The 17,077-nt window shown below is 40.9% G+C and overlaps 1 protein-coding gene across 1 annotated transcript; it reads left to right on the top strand.

The window, feature by feature from the left end:
* The first annotated feature begins 765 nt into the window (after positions 1-765).
* Positions 766-15,758, top strand: LOC121853161 (juvenile hormone esterase-like). Its single transcript, XM_042347122.1, has 15 exons — positions 766-896; positions 2,091-2,224; positions 4,835-5,006; positions 5,236-5,382; positions 5,680-5,836; positions 6,270-6,343; positions 6,548-6,659; positions 7,032-7,222; positions 7,447-7,627; positions 8,247-8,339; positions 10,620-10,723; positions 10,943-11,105; positions 14,381-14,498; positions 14,668-14,802; positions 15,045-15,758. Exons 2-15 carry the CDS (start codon positions 2,091-2,093, stop codon positions 15,220-15,222), a joined length of 1,959 nt encoding a protein of 652 aa, XP_042203056.1. The 5' UTR covers positions 766-896; the 3' UTR covers positions 15,223-15,758.
* Positions 15,759-17,077: the final 1,319 nt, after the last annotated feature.

Here is a 17,077-nt window from a genome sequence, read left to right as displayed (position 1 = left end):
TGACCCTGTATGGCACTGTCGACATTAACTCCTCTTAATGTGAGGTAGTCGTAGGCTCTACAACAATTATCAACAACTTCCATTACTACTACTAATAATAATAATAATAATCCCACAATTATATCATCATCATCATCGTCATCATCATCATCATCATCATCATCATCATCATCATCATCATCATGGTTTATATAGCTCACCTACCTGGGACGAGATAGTGTGTTGTGTCTATTTAGGGACGCGTATCTCTCTCTCTCTCTCTCTCTCTCTCTCTCTCTCTCTCTCTCTCTCTCTCTCTCTCTCTCTCTGTATCTAATCTATCTAAAAGAAACTAAAGGTAATTTATTATTGTGTTAAATATAATTCGTTTAGTACATAGTAAATAATCATCTTCGTAATGTTTTGTGATTGGTAATGTTAACTTAATCTATATTTAAGTAAACATATCGAGACTAAACAGTAGTAAGGAGGAAAAGAAATAAACTATATTTAATTCATTTAGAAAAAATCCGAATTAGTTATAGTGGAAATATTGTCTTCATGTTGCATAGGCTATGGGCTACGTACTTATAATATTTTGATTGGCGGGGTACAGGTATATATAAAAACAGAAGAAATAGTTTTAGATATATAACTTCTTTTATTTCATTATGTATATATATATTTTTTTTAAGTGATTGGTATGTACAAAAAATTAAAAGGGAGAAACAGTTATCAGTGCGTGATGATGGTGGTGGTCTAGAAATGTGAAGAGGAACACTCTGGTGGCGCCACAGTCAACTCTCAGCTTACGTGGGCTGCTGACACTAGTACCACTGCTCCTCCTCCTACTACTACTGCTGTTGCTGCGACCCATCTACTTCCTTCTCATACACCAGCAGCAAGTATATAGAAACGTAAACACATCTCTTTTTTTTAATATAAATAATCACAATAGTTTATGTTCTTGTCTGAAATTATTTACAGTAGTTATCAAGATTAGGAATATACAGTCCCCTTCACTCGTGCGTTTACAGGGACTCGTCAGGTCTTGTGCAGTGTGGTAGCCCTGTGTTTGTTTACATTCGAACATAAGGAAACTCGCAATAGAAAACATAATATGGAATAAAATTAAAATAAAATTAAAATTAATATCTCAAAAAGTTGTGGAATGCTTATATGAGGAGCCCCTGTAAACGCACCAGTGAAGGGGACTGTGACGAGCCCCTGTAAACGCACCAGTGAAGGGGACTGTGACGAGCCCCTGTAAACGCACCAGTGAAGGGGACTGTGACGAGCCCCTGTAAACGCACCAGTGAAGGGGACTGTGACGAGCCCCGTAAACGCGCCAGTGAAGGGGACTGTGACGAGCCCTGCACGCACAGTGAAGGGACTGTGACGAGCCCCAAACGCACCAGTGAAGGACTGTGACGAGCCCCTGTAAACGCACCAGTGAAGGGGACTGTGACGAGCCCCTGTAAACGCACCAGTGAAGGGGACTGTGACGAGCCCCTGTAAACGCACCAGTGAAGGGGACTGTGACGAGCTCCTGTAAACGCACCAGTGAAGGGGACTGTTCACACGATTGTATTATAATATTTACTAAAACTGTCATAATCGGTGTCACTTAGTACAGTACTGGCTAAACCAACCTTAACTTAAATAAACCTAACCATACGCACTTTAACCCGACCATAACTAAACACACCTTAACTTAACCTCGACACATAACTTACCCATAACCTAACTTAACCAAATATAACTTAATTTAACGAAAACTATAACCAAATTAACTTAACTGTATCTTATATTGACGTGAGCTAAGATATAAAGATATCTGTGTTGTTATATTGAAGGAATGTAGTTACCTGTTCCAAGTCATTCTGCACAGCCAGCCTGCCTACCTGTGTACACGTGAAGGTACATTAATTAACTTAACCAAAGGTGTGAGGGCGCATTTACCTGGTTCATTTAGATAGTTCACCTGTACAGATATAATATTAATCTCTCTCTCTCTCTCTCTCACTCTCTCTCTCTCTCTCTCTCTCTCTTTCTCTCTACTACAGGTGTGCATCTCTCCATAACACAGGCGTTTCTTCTCCCTCGTACAGATGCGAGACCTCCTGATGTTAATGCTGGTGGGCGTGACGTTAGGGAGAGCCCCTCCCCTAAACGTCCTGAACCACTCCCCATTCTTCAGCCAGCTTCGATTCGAGGGCTCTGTCATGCAGGACCTCTGGGACCAGTGAGTGACCGGGTGTAACTCAGGGATTCTGTGAGTGACCAGGTGTAACTAAGAGACCCGTGAATGACCAGGTGTAACTCAGGGACCAGTGATTGACCAGGTGTAACTCGGGGACCAGTGAGTGACAGGGTGTAACTCAGGGACCAGTAAGTGACGAGACGTAACTTAAGACGACCAATGAGTGACCGAGTGTAAACTGACTTAGTGTTACACAAACAAGCTACTCAAAGCCCTCACTTGTTGATGTGTGAGGTGTCAAGCATGTTAAGTCACTCGGTAATTGAAATCCATATGAAACGAATGTGTATTTATTTATTTAATTTTTTTTTGCGGAATCATGTAGTGTATTTTTTGTGTATATTATTATTTATATTTATATTGTATTCATCTATGTGGTACAGCAGCAAACCACAATGTTGTTCTGGTTGGTGTCGCCATCTAGTGGTTAAAGACGAAAGTGTGATGGGGACTGCCAAGAATCACCACACTGGACCATCTTCGACTCATTCATTCGAGGGTTGGTGTTGAGGAACTAGAGTCAGTCAGCTCGTGGACAGTGTGGTTGCCGGCTGTGGGTCTCACCTCCTTCTCCTCCGTAGTGATGAGTACCTTGCTATTGGTCTTCTCTTACAGTGTTCCTGCTCCGTTAGGTTAAGTAATTGTAGGCTTATTTGTATTCTGTTGTGTCGACGGGTAAATTCTCGTACGGAACAAACCTTATCTTTAGTTGTCATTATTGTTTCTAAAGTACATAGTAAATAGGGTGAATTTATAGTAAAGCACCGGTTTTTCTCTCGCTGGTATTAATATATATTTCGTGGTGTTTGGACATTTTTAAAACCTTTTTCTTCTATGATATTTCGCCGGAAATTAAGGATAACCGAGATATTCATTTTCTAATATTATATTTGGTCAGTCACAAGTGTCGCCATTTATTGTTTACGTCTTGCGCATGTGCTGGCGGGGGTGGTGTGGGAGTTCCTTGTTGGCTATAGTGATAGGAGACTTATTATTTGGCAAGAGTTTTTTGTCTTAGCCAATGAACAGTGCGTGGGTGCGTCGGGAGCGGAGATTTGAATTTTCAGTACCAGATATGGTTGACCAGGTGGAAGAGCTGTGCCGACATTGTGATCGATATTATTTTACGTCAATTGCCGAGTTTCATCAGATTAAGGTGAAATGTGGGGGACATGAACAAAGGGGGGTCCAGGGGGCTCGTCCCTTCTGGTATGGTTGGTTGGTTTTTATTTTTTATTTATTTTTTTTCTACACAAAATGGTTAGGTTAAGTTAGGTTACATTTCTTTCTGTATAAGAAAGTTTTTTTCCTATAGGTTTTGATGAGTTTAGAACGAGTGAAGCAGGTGACAGCCGGTCTCCTCGCCAAAATCTGTAGATCACCCCACCCCACCCTACCCCACCCACCCTACCTACCCTACCCCACCCACCCTACCCTACCCTACCCCACCCCCACCCCACTCTACCCTGCCCCACCCACCCCACCCCACCCCACCCCTCTACCTGCCCCACCCCCACCCACCCACCCTACCTACCCTACCCCACCCTACCCCACCTACCCTACCCCTACCCCACCCCACCCCTACCCTACCCACACCCACCCTACCCCCCCCACCCCACCCACCCTACCCCCACCCACCCCACCCCACCCCACCCCACCCCTTGCCGCAACATTTAAGAGTTTAATCACCTCGTTAACTCTGACCTTTATCAAGCACAATTAGGGAACCTCAAACATTTTTTATCAGTGTTTTTTGCTCCGTAGTGACAAGGTAAATATATTCAGTCACTTACACTTAAAAGGGAAAGATTAGGAAGGTGGAAATTAATTAATCTAATGGGGGTTATATATTTTTGTTAATCGTCTTGTATGGTTAGGTTAGGTTAGGTATACTTAGCTTTATCATAATGGCACTTACCACTATGTTCTCACTTCATGTAAAAGATATATATTTATTCAACAAATTTTCACATTTATTTTATTTTTATTTACTATTGCTAATTATAAACCCTAACCTAAGCCAAGGACCCTGCTCGATATAAGCATCTGTTCGCTTTGTTGGCTATCCTGGGTCAAATTCCTACCTGTTTACCATTGTTTGTATACCTGCACAATCGAGGTATATTGCTAATTACACACCTGCCTGATCTACATAATACTGTACACCTGCTGAACCAATTGTCAGCGTCTTTGTTTATTACTGAATAAATATCACTAATGGTGTTGGGTTGAAGTTTATAGCAGCAATAATGATAATAATAACAATAACAATAATGATAATAATAATAAGAATAATAACAATAATAATAATAATAACAATAATAATAACAACAATAATAATAATAACACTAATAATAATAATAGCAATAATAATAATAATAACAATAATGATAATAACAATAATGATAATAATAACAATAATAATAACAATAATATAATAATAATAACAATAATAATAATAATAATAATAATAATAATAATAACAATAATAACAATAATAATAAAAACAATAATAATAATAAAAACATTAATAATAACTAAACAAAATAACCATCGCTGCATACATTAAAAAAAACACAATTATTTTCACAGGTACACCGTCAAAGGCACTGAACCTCCCATGCTTGAACACACACACTTGAATGGCGCCAACTTCACCACGACTCTCCAGGGTAAAACAATGAGGACAATGAACAACAGGATAATTTATGCCTTCCAGGGGATCAGATTTGGCGAAGCACCTATTGGAGAACTCCGATTTAAAGTAACAATTGATTTTAGTGATGTTTATTAACGTGTGTAGTTGTGGTAAGGTTGGGTTGGGTTAGGTTAGGTTAGGTTAGGTTAGGTTAGGTTAGGTTAGGTTAATTCGAATTATATTACTTTAGATTAGGTTAAATTAGACTCCATCACCACAATATTTCTCCTCACTTACTACGTTCATCACCATCATTCACCATCATCATTCGCTTTCATTATTATTGTTATTACAGAGAACTAACCCTGCTGGCGTGTACTGGGAAGAGGACGAGGTGCTTGAAGCTGACCATATCGGCGACATGTGCCCTCAGAAAGCCATGTTGGGTAAAGTAGCGGCCGGGAGCGAGGATTGTCTCTTTCTCAATGTCTACACACCTTATGTACGTTTAAAAAAAGTTCTGAATGCTTCTTTCTCAACGTCAGCACACTATGTATACGTTTAAAAGAAGCGCTAAATGTACACACACGCAGTATAAATGTACAGTACACACACACAGTATAAATGTACAGTACACACACAGTATAAATGTACAGTATACACACACACACACACACACACACACACACACACACACACACACACAGTATTTATGTCTTATAAACTACTCTACGCTTATCTTTAATTTCATTCCATTCGTCTTCCTCTCGGTGTTAAACTTCACTTCATATTCCGACAGCTGCCCGGAGACCTACCTGACGGAAAACTCCTGCCGGTCATGTTCTTTATCCACGGAGGAGCCTTCGTTAACGGCGACGCCTCCCTCTACCTGCCCACCAAGCTTCTCGACCGTGATGTGATTCTCGTGGTTATTCACTATCGTCTTGGCTCCCTGGGTGAGTACCATTGCCCCCGCCTCTCCCCCCTGCCCCCGCCTCTCCCCCTGCCCTCGCCTCTCCCCTGCCCCCGCCTCTCCCCCTTGCCCCCTGCACCTTTCTAACCAAAACATAAAGAAGACAAATAATGGCATTCATTTTGGTGAAAGTGAGAGAGAGTGAGATAAAAATGGCCAATCTCTTCTTTTTTATCCTACTTTCGTTTTTGTCTCTAATTATATTATTAGAATATTTCCACTAGAATATATAACTGTTTTTCTTAATATAGTTTTAGTAACATTAATGGAAATATAATTACCTGGGATTTATTTTTTTTGTAATTTGGTTATATTTATTTTTTTAATGGTTTTGATCATAATGAAAATACAGGTATATATGGTGTTCATATTTACCTTTTTTTATAATAGGTATTTATTATTCTTAATATTTCCAGGTTTCTTCAGTTTGGTCAATGATAAAGCTCCTGGAAACGCTGGTATATGGGACCAAATCCTGGCTATGGAGTGGGTACGTGAGTGTGGATACAGTCGAACAGTGAAATGTTTACAGTGATGATACAATGTTAGAGCAGTGAGAAGTTTACAGTGATATAATGAGTTAACCCACTTCTAGTACACGTCAGAATTAGTTAACCCACTCCTATTACGACAGAATTAGTTAACCCACTACTAACACACCTCAGGAGTTAATCTTTACCAATATCCCCAACAGGTTCGAGATAATATAGACGGTTTTGGTGGTGATAAAGACGGAGTGACTATATTTGGAGAAAGTGCGGGGTCAGCTTCTGTTAATTACCATCTGATCTTACCTGCGTCTCGTGGTGAGTATTATCTCTTGTTTTAATGATTTAGAGTAATTAATAACGTAATTACAACCTTTAAAAGTCCTTGTGTTACTGAAGTGTAATGGTAATATTGGCTGTTAACTTGGATGTGTGGCTTCAGAAAATGGCCTTAGTGTGTAATTTTTATTGTGTTTGGGGTTATCTCTAGGTGGGAGTGGGGGGCAGAGAGAGAGAGGAGGCGAGGGAAGGGTGGAGGGGGGGAAGCAAGGTTTTAGTTACGTGTGGATTAAGTGATGAATGAATAAATACATAGGAGAATATCGAAAAACAAATCCTTCTTCCTAACCTAACCCACCGTGTTTCATCCTAAACTGGATATCCTTCACCTTACATAACTCAACATTACAGGACTCTTCAGGGGAGTCATAGGAGAGAGTGGATCGGCTCTTGAACACTGGTCCCACGATTCTGACCCTATAGGATCTGCCTTTGCTGTAGGACATAACGCAGGATGCCAAACTAACGACGCGGATGAACTGTATGAGTGTATGTTGAATATGACCGCTGACCACATGTCCCTCAGTATGGCAGCGTTTGTGGTAAGTTATGTGTTTGTTGACTAAGAGGGAAGGGACTTGACCTAGTGAGGGCCTCGGGGTTGTTAAAGGAACCTATAGCGATGACCTGGAGATAGCGATGACCTGGAGATGATTGTAGTTAAGAGAAATACGATGCAACATATCCACAGGTGATGGGAATAAGGACGACAGGTGTTTTTAGAGGATTACTAAACAATATAACAGGTGAATGTTTTGATCACCAGGCTAAGGATCGAAGCCAAGGTGGGATGGGGTTCAAGGGCGCGGCGCCGGTGACCCAGGGGAGTAATGTGAGTGACAGGCTGCTGGAACACGACCCATTACAGTATTTCCTAGACGGGAATGTCACAGATGTACCTCTTATGATCGGCGCCAACAAACATGAGGGGTCCTTCGTCTTAGGCAGTGAGTCCTATACTACAAGTTCCTTTTTCCCTCCTTCATACAACAGGGCGTCTCAAAATTATTAGATAAGTAAACCCTCTCAATACCGGACATTTCAATAAAGTAATACAATAAACCCTGTCAATAGCGGAATTATCAAACTTGGTACACTAAACCCTCTCAATACAGGACCTCCCAATAGCGGATATTCTCAATAACGGAATCCTCCAAATAATGGACGGGGATTGCAAAAAAAAATAATCTGGTAATAGGATGGTTAACTATAAACTCAATGCTTTACAAACTTTCGTAAAGATATTTTGTATGTTTGTATTATACCAGCAACATTGTCCTCACTCGTTGATGTGAGGACAATGTTGTTATAACACGTAACATTCACTTGTTCTTCACGACAAACTTACTAGGCTGTGTACATATATTTTTCAAAGACTTCCTGTACTACAAAAATTCAATCGTATGGATGTAGGTTATGTAGTAATATCAGGTTTAGTAGTAATGGTAGTAGTAGTAGTATCATTTAACCACTATTACTATCATTACATTTATCATCACTACTACTACTACTATCCTTATCATTCGTTATTTGAGTTTCCATTTAATGTTTGTTTATCCACTTCAGTTATGTATGCAGAGTTCCTGGAGCCGAACAACCTGACTGACGACAAGCATTACATGAGGACCAGGATGATTGATGATTTATTAGCTGCCTTTGGTAAGCTGTGGGGAGTGTCTGGCTTTGTGGGGGTGTCTGTGGGAGAGTGTCTGGTGTCTGTGGGAGAGTGTCTGGGGTTTGTGGGGGTGTCTGTGGGAGTGTGTCTGGTGTTTGTGGGGGTGTCTGTGGGAGAGTGTCTGGTGTCTGTGGGAGAAGTGTCACAGGTGTTTGTGGGGGTGTCTGTGGGAGAGTGTCTGGTGTTGTGGGGTGTCTGTGGGGAGGAGGGAGTGTCTGGTGTTTGTGGGGGTGTCTGTGGGAGAGTGTCTGGTGTCTGTGGGAGTGTGTCTGGTGTTTGTAGAGTGTCTGTGGGGAGTGTCTGGCTTTGTGGGGGTGTCTGTGGGAGAGTGTCTGGTGTCTGTGGGAGAGTGTCTGGGGTTTGTGGGGGTGTCTGTGGGAGAGTGTCTGGTGTCTGTGGGGGTGTCTGTGTGGGAGGTGTGGTGTCTGTGGGAGAGTGTCTGGTGTCTGTGGGAGAGTGTCTGGGGTTTGTGGGGGTGTCTGTGGGAGAGTGTCTGTGGGAGAGAGTCTGGTGTTTGTGGGGGTGTCTGTGGGAGAGTGTCTGTGAGTTGTCTGTGGGTAAGTGTGTGGATTTTGTGGGTGTCTGTAGAGGTTTGTCAGGCTCAAATCTCGCACCTTTTACTTCAGTTCGTAGAAGATTGAGGTAAAAGTCAGTCTTTATGGAACAGACCAAAACCTGACTCCATCAAGTATCAGGTTGGAAGTTATGACTCGGTGATAAACGATTTATTAAACTTGATATTATAAACCAATAAGTTGTTTTTTCTTTTTAATACAACTACAGTAAGTAATTCCCTGTTAAGGATCTCCTGGGGATTAGCCCTCGTACTTTATTTCTCCTGAAGATTAATAACTCTTACTGCAAACGTCTTGGTTAAGGACGTTCAGGTGACGGGCAAGTCGATGGGAATGATTGAAACTCGCCTTTTGACGCATGCAATATTTATTGATGTGGTCAAAACCTGCAGAGAATAAAGCGTTCAATAGTATTACATGGTGATCTATCTGATACATAATTAGTTAGTCTCACACGATTTCATCTTAATTACAATTGATTATTAGGAATAGTGACATGACACAAAGTTCATAACTCAATTAATCTTAGTTACACTTCATTCCGCATTGTCTTGTTGTTTCAGATAAGGCAGAAACGAGTAGGCATAATTAGACCACAATATTTCAGTACTGAGGGGTATGTCATCACTTTGGCTGTACTTACAAGTGCGGGTCAATGCGAACCATTATGGTGTTCCAAGGGACAATAGTACCGTGTAAATTGTTCCAACACAAAACTCGGCCTGGATTGGGAGTCGGTGTTCACCACTGCTAGCAGAGGGATGATCCTCACAGCATCCCTCGAGAGGGCGATCTGCCTCATGGAGGCCAGGCGGCCACACCACCCTCTAAAGTCTAAACCATACACTCCGCAGAATCAGGGCATCTTGTTTGTGCAGGTCGCGTGGTGAGGGCGGCGCACGTGGTCGCAGGCTGAGAGATTTAATGTTTGTTCCTGTAAAACAACGCCAGCACTGTAGTTGAAGCCAGCGGCGATAACACTTAGGCTAACTTGACCTAACTTATGCTAGTGTATACTTTAACATGACTTAACCTAAGACTAGCTTAATATGGCATAACCTAACTTAACCTACTGTACCTTAACCTAACCTAATGTACCTTAACCTAACCTAATGTACCTTAACCTAACCTAATGTACCTTAACCTAACCTAATGTACCTTAACCTAACCTAATGTACCTTAACTTAACCTAATGTACCTTAACCTAACCTAATGTACCTTAACCTAACCTAATGTACCTTAACCTAACCTAATGTACCTTAACCTAACCTAATGTACCTTAACCTAACCTAATGTACCTTAACCTAACCTAATGTACCTTAACTTAACCTAATGTACCTTAACTTAACCTAATGTACCTTAACTTAACCTAATGTACCTTAACCTAACCTAATGTACCTTAACCTAACCTAATGTACCTTAACCTAACCTAATGTACCTTAACCTAACCTAATGTACCTTAACCTAACCTAATGTACCTTAACCTAACCTAATGTACCTTAACTTAACCTAACTCAATCTACAGTAACTTAACATAGCCTAATCTAATCAAACCAAAATTAGACATAACTTAACCTAACCCTCCCCATAGGTAGCATTAGGGTGTTTAATTAATCCTCAGGTGAAATAAGATATGAGTGTACCTAATCTTCACGTGATGACCCTTACCTGTGTGTGTATATTCCACAGGTGTGATGGATAAGACTGGAGGCCTCTCGGAGTCATTAGCTGATGCTTATGTAGGCGACAGAGATCTGGGAGATTTTCCATACGCCGCCCCAGGCCTAATAGATGTGAGTAAAGGAGAACGACTAAATCAAGGAGAATTTTGAAATGCAATACGTTTTTTTTTTTACGTTTGTATTTTTCATATTTTGTTATAAATTTTCTTGATATTATTATTTCCTCCTATGTGGTATATATAATAAATCACTGTACTGTATATATTAAATAAATTCGTTAACATATTCATAACGTTCTTTACTCTGTGTGTGTGTTGGTGACCGTGACAGATGGCAGGTGTGCTATTCCTCAAAGCTGGAGCATGGATGACAGCCAAGTACCACGCCCAGACCACCGCCTCCAACACTTATTTCTATTCTTTTGAATTTGAGTCTGATGATACAATGTTCCGCTGGCTTTTCATGGGTCATAGTGAGATGCCCTTCAGACCAGGTTAGTTTAATCGTCTAGTACTGTAATAATGTTTGCTCTATGGTGGGATACATACGCTATATACATGCATACAGGTATATACACTACATACAGGTATATACACTACATACAGTACTGTACATACAAGAAACTTACAAAGTATATCCTAAATTTATTCTCTGTTAAAGAAAATTAAAGAAAACAATTATTTTTTGAGGAGTAACTTGTGTATATCAAAAGTATAGTAACTTTCTTATAAGTTTTTGGATGCGGCGAGTCACAGGAGTGTTTAATTTACAATCTTTACAGGTGTATACAGTAAATTTAGCCTATCAATATTAAAAACACAAAAAACATTACCCAGTAGTAGTGGCATTTGTAATGTTAGATGTATTTAACTCGGGAAAGTCCTAAATGAGTAAGAAATTAATCCTAGTTCATCTTTCATGAAGCAGTAAGTACAGATGAGACGGAGATAAAATTATACACGATAAATCAAATACAAATATACTTTTAAAAGGAAAAAAATATCCTCGTAGTATTAATATCCACAAAGGAGAAATTATCATTATTATATTAAACAGAAACACGACTTTGTACCTAAGTAAACATACATACATTTACACAAGGGGAATAAGCACCCGTTCTTAATGTTACAGAAAACAATAAAAAAAAAACTAATTCATCTCACTCCGAGAATGATTGTCCATCGATCTTTTTACTTTTACTTTTATCCTCTTCGCCACTGATCGGCTTGTTAGCCGCTTGGGCGATCGGTCACGTCTCTTTTCATTTATATTCTTCACCAAAAGATCGGCTCGCTAGCCGCCCGGGCGATCGGTCACGTCTCTGTCACGCACTGTTGGCAAATACTGGGCATGCACCGGCTCCTGAATGTACCTGAACCCGCTCCAGTGTTGGTCAAGTCTTCTCTTGAAAGAGCTCACACTCGGTGCCGTCACAACACTCTCTGGTAGATTGTTCCAAGAGTTTACAACCCTCATTCCGAAAAAGTTTGCCCTCACGGTTTTCTGGACTTGCGGCTTCTTCAATCTTGAGCTGTGACCCCTTGTGGAGCGAGCGTCCGCCAGCTCCAAGTAAGGACACTCAACTGAGTAGTGCCCCCTGAGATGCTTATACACCTCAACTAGGTCCCCCCTTGCCCGTCTGTAGTATAAGCTAGGCAAGTTCAGGCGCTCCAATCTCTCAGGGTAGCTGAGGTGCCGAAGTGCAGGCACCAGTTTGGTGGCCCTCCTTTGAACATTTTCAACCAACTGACAGTCCCTAGCATATCTCGGGGACCAGATGGGGTGACAGTACTCCAGATGGGGAAGCACTTCACTCCTGAAGATCGTCACGAGGACGGACCGTCTAGATATCTGAACGACCTTCTTATAAGACCCAATAATTTATTTGCCTGATTTACCTTCTTCTCACAATGGCCCGAGAACTTCAGCTCATTGTCAACATACACACCTAGGTCCTTCTCACACACAGTCTCAACTAGTGCATTTTCTTCATCCCGTTGGGACATGATACGCCTCCTTACCGTTGGTACACCCCAGGTGCATCCTCTTACACTTCGTGACATTGAATCTAAGCAGCCATTTCTTCGACCATTCCTGGAGCCCACAGAGGTCCTTCTGCAGCTCTTCACAGTCCGCTTGGTTCTTAATTTCCCGAAATAACTTGCCATCATCGGCAAACATTTGTATGGAGGAGTGTACAACGTCAGGCATGTTATTTATGAAACAAACAAACAACAGCGGGCCCAATACACTACCCTGCGGTACCCCACTTGTTACAGGTACAGATGACGATTTCGTGCCATTAATCACCACACACTGCTTGCGGTCATGTAGAAAGTCTTCTATCCACGCTAGGACATTTCCCCGAATTCCGTACCCTTCCAGTTTGATTTTCAGCCTTTCGTGGGGTACACTGTCGAAAGCCTTGGCAAAATCTAGGTAAATATTGTCGATATTACCACCCCGTTCTAGAATATGGGTCCAAATATCCAATACCTTGAGCAATTGTGTTAAGCAAGAGCGCCCCGGCATAAAACCGTGTTGGCAATCTTTTACAAGGTTGTTTCGTAGTAGATGTTCCATCGCGGCATCTCTGATAATACTCTCAAGTACTTTACATATTATGCTGGTCAGGCTCACCGGTCTATAGTTGTTCGTGGAGTGACTATCGCCCTTCTTGAAGATAGGACTCACATAAGCCACTTTCCATTCACTGGGGACCATTTGTTCATCCAGGCATTTACAAAACAGAATCTTCAGGGGCTCTGCAAGCTCGTTGCACAGCTCTCTTAGCACTCTAGGATGCACCATGTCAGGTCCGGGACTCTTATGGACCTTTAGCCTGGACAGTTTATTTCTAATACCCTCTTCTGTGAACACAATGTGGGTCAGTGCTGTGTCGAACCGTCTGTCCTCAAACGCAGGAAGGTTAGTTGCATCCTCTCTTGTGAACACTGAGGAAAAGAAGCTGTTCAATGCCTCAGCTTTATCCTGGTCAGAATCTGCGTAACTACCATCCTCAAGCCTCAGGTCTGATACTCCTACTCGCGTTTTCAATTTCGACTTTGCATAGCGGTAAAACGCCTTTGGGTTTGACTTGACCTCGCGTGCAACCAGCCTTTGGAACTCCTTTTCAGCCCTCCTACACTCTATCTTTGCTTGGTTTCTGGCTCTTGCATACATCCTCCTGTCTTGCTCATCGTTTGACCCAACCCACGTCTTGAATTTCTGGGTTTTCTTCTTAATTTTGTCGACCGCCGCATGGTTCATGTGTAGGGATCCCCTCGTATTCCTAGAAGCACTGGGTTTGGTCTTGGGTATATATTTATCGATCAAATGGGTCATTTTACTAGTTATACCCCCAACTTAACTTCGAGGAAATGAAACTCGACAATTTATACAGTATGCGTGAGAGAACAGTCATTATGTAGCTTAAGTCTATATATTGTCGTTTAGTCAATTTACTACTGAATGGATCAGCTTTAAAACTCTTATCAATTCAGATGAAACAAGAGGAATCACTGCCTCCCTTGCTATTTCACCTGAAGATCTACCACCCTTACTCTAACCTAACCAGTGTCTTCCAGGTAGCGTTGGGGTGGTTATTCTTCAGGTAAAATAAGCTATGGGGAGTAATCTTCGGGTAAAATAAGCTGTGGGGGTGAAATCTTCAGATGATTCAACACAATGCGGTAGATTGGGTATAGAATTAATCCTGTACATCAAACTTAAGGAACTTAAGTTGGTTGCTACTGTCTTCTCCACTAGGGGTGACTCACTCAGACGACCTCATGTACCTGTTCCCGCTCCCGGCAGAGTTAGAAGATCAGCAGCTCGTTGTTAAAGATCGTATGGTGAGAATGTGGACCAATTTCGCTATCTACGGGTAGGTCATAAGGCGATTTTGACATTGTGATGTATTAATGTACGTATATATATAGTGTTTATGTGTATTTATTTATGTATATATAGTTGAATGTGTTTTCCCGTGTACTGCTTAACATAGCTACCGTAATACACTTATGTATATATGTAATGTGTCCTCGCCATCCCAGGGACCCTACGCCTGAAGCAGATAAGAAGAGTTGGGAGGAGCTAGACATTGTTAAGTGGCAGTCGCTGACGAAGGACACCCATTACTTCATGTTGGTGCAGGATGAGTGTAGCCTTCAAGTCGAGTATCCAGACAGGTGAGGGCTGGCTGGCTCTCTCTCTCTCTCTCTCTCTCTTTCTTTCTTTCTTTCTTTCATTCGAGTATTATTGTGTTTTAAGTCTTCCCTTTATTTTTCTTTCTTATTTCCTCGCTTTCTTTATTTATTTATTTTAACTATTTAATGAAGTAAAAAATAGACCTGACATCCATTGATATATCACGTCTAAATCACATCTATATTCTTTGTCTATTTTTTTATATAAGGTGATTTGCTTCCAGGTGGCATATCGCTTTTGAGGAATCTGATAACACCACCACCAACAGCGGCCCGACGTGGGAAGAGTACAATAACCTACAACGCAAGAGTCAAGACTTTATGATCTCAATGATTGTGTTTATCGTGGCAGCCGTAGTTCTAGGGGCCTTCGCAGTCTACGTTTTCTATAAGCAACGATAAACAATGTTTGATTGTTTTTCCTTGCATTCTTATCATAGGTAAAAAGGTAATCACTTCACCAAGAGGCAAAAAGCTATCAAAAGAAGTCTTATTTTTCGTATTCAATAACCGTAAATGATTATATAAGACTTGTAATATGATCAGACTTTATTTCTACTGATTATTACTTTATCTGTTTATTCTGTAAACTAAAATAATATAATTACTTGGGTTTCTCCAGAAAAATGGGATGTTGTAGAAGACTGACATTATCAACCGTACGAATATATAGATAGATCAAGCTACGATAAGCAAAGATAATTTTTATAGTTTGTTAAAAGTAAATAGGAGTATACTTAAGCAATTATAACATAGACACGGATAGATAGGGGTTGAAAATGTTTGTGTCGTAAGTTGTACTAGAGTATGGTTATTCGTATTTATTACAAGGAACAGATAGGGGTCAAAATTTATTTATTCCAAAAGGGTGTAACTTGACGCTAGGAATTATATCTATGGGTGTAATAAAAGCCTTGAATAAAGTTTGTTGAATCTTTTGATGAATCTCTGAAAACATAAGAGGTGGTAAAGAGTTGAGTTTTTCTTCTATAGAGTGGATAGTGTTTTTAAAGGGTCCTGGTGGCCGATGGTTGTACAACCCGCTCCCTATATGATAAAAAACTTACAACTTACATTAACACGAAAAAAAAGCTAATTGAGTGTATAAGTGTGAGTGGTCAAGGCCGTCTCTAATAAAGTAGAAATATTAAGTTAATTGTCTATATATAAAGGTAATATTGACAATGCTAAGGAACTCCTGAATAAAACCAAAGGTGATGTTTTACTTGTGGGGGCTAATGGTTGAGAGGTAAAATAGGTTATATTATGGTCAGAAAATTGTTATTCAATGCCGTTTCACTGCTTTGGGCCAGACTAATCCTAGAATGTAGACTCGTTAACTCAAAACCGTAAACACACACCACGCACATTAACTGGCACTAATTACACAGTAACGACCCTCGCTAACTTCACACACAAAACATAACTCGAGATAAGAGGATTTTCCGGCGGCAGAAGTACACTTAAGCCCCATCCACACGATCGAGCAGTGCCCGTTTACCGGGCAAAGCCTGTGTTGTTGTTGTACACACGGGGGTGGTTGGCGGCAGTCATAGTCTGGCGCCGGTAGCTAGTAGGTGGCCAGGTGCGGTACGATCACCATGGTGTGTGGCAGGAATAATCGCCGGACAGTTAAAGCGAAGAGCATAGCGTTGTGTACTATAATAATTGCTGCTATGTACAAAAAAGAACCAAATGCAGAAAAGGGAATGGTGCAAAGAGTGGTTAGGTTGAAGAAAAGTATTGGGAAGTCATGCCACGATTTTACGTGAACTGCAAGATGGACATGAGCAAGACTTCACCAATTACAAGAGGTTGGACCCCAACACCTTTTACAGACTTCTAGCGAAAGTGGAACCATATATAAAAAAAAAAAAAGGATACCAATATGAGGGAGAGTATATCTGCAGAGGCTCGTCTAGAGGCAACGCTCATATATATTTCAACTGGGTGCACCTACACGTCACTTCAGCATAGAACGAGGATATCAAGAAGTTTGTCTGGCATAATACCTGCAACTTGTCAAGCCATGTATGAAGTACTCAAGGAAGATTACTTGCAGGTGAGATTTGTAGTACATAAAAATTCACTGAATAATGTTAGAATTATGATATGCATAGACAGGAAGCTATGGGACTAGAGTGAGGAGAGCGGCAGGAACGAAGAACACACACGAATGTCCTCATTACATAATACATAAACAATCTCCCGTTTATTGTCACGCCAATAATGTACATTGCATAAGCTTATTTGGTTA

The sequence above is a fragment of the Homarus americanus genome, unplaced genomic scaffold (assembly GCF_018991925.1).
Source record: "Homarus americanus isolate GMGI-L3 unplaced genomic scaffold, GMGI_Hamer_2.0 scaffold32871, whole genome shotgun sequence".
In the NCBI taxonomy this organism is placed as follows: Eukaryota; Metazoa; Arthropoda; class Malacostraca; order Decapoda; family Nephropidae; genus Homarus; species Homarus americanus.
This window is presented reverse-complemented; position numbering and strand designations above follow the sequence as displayed.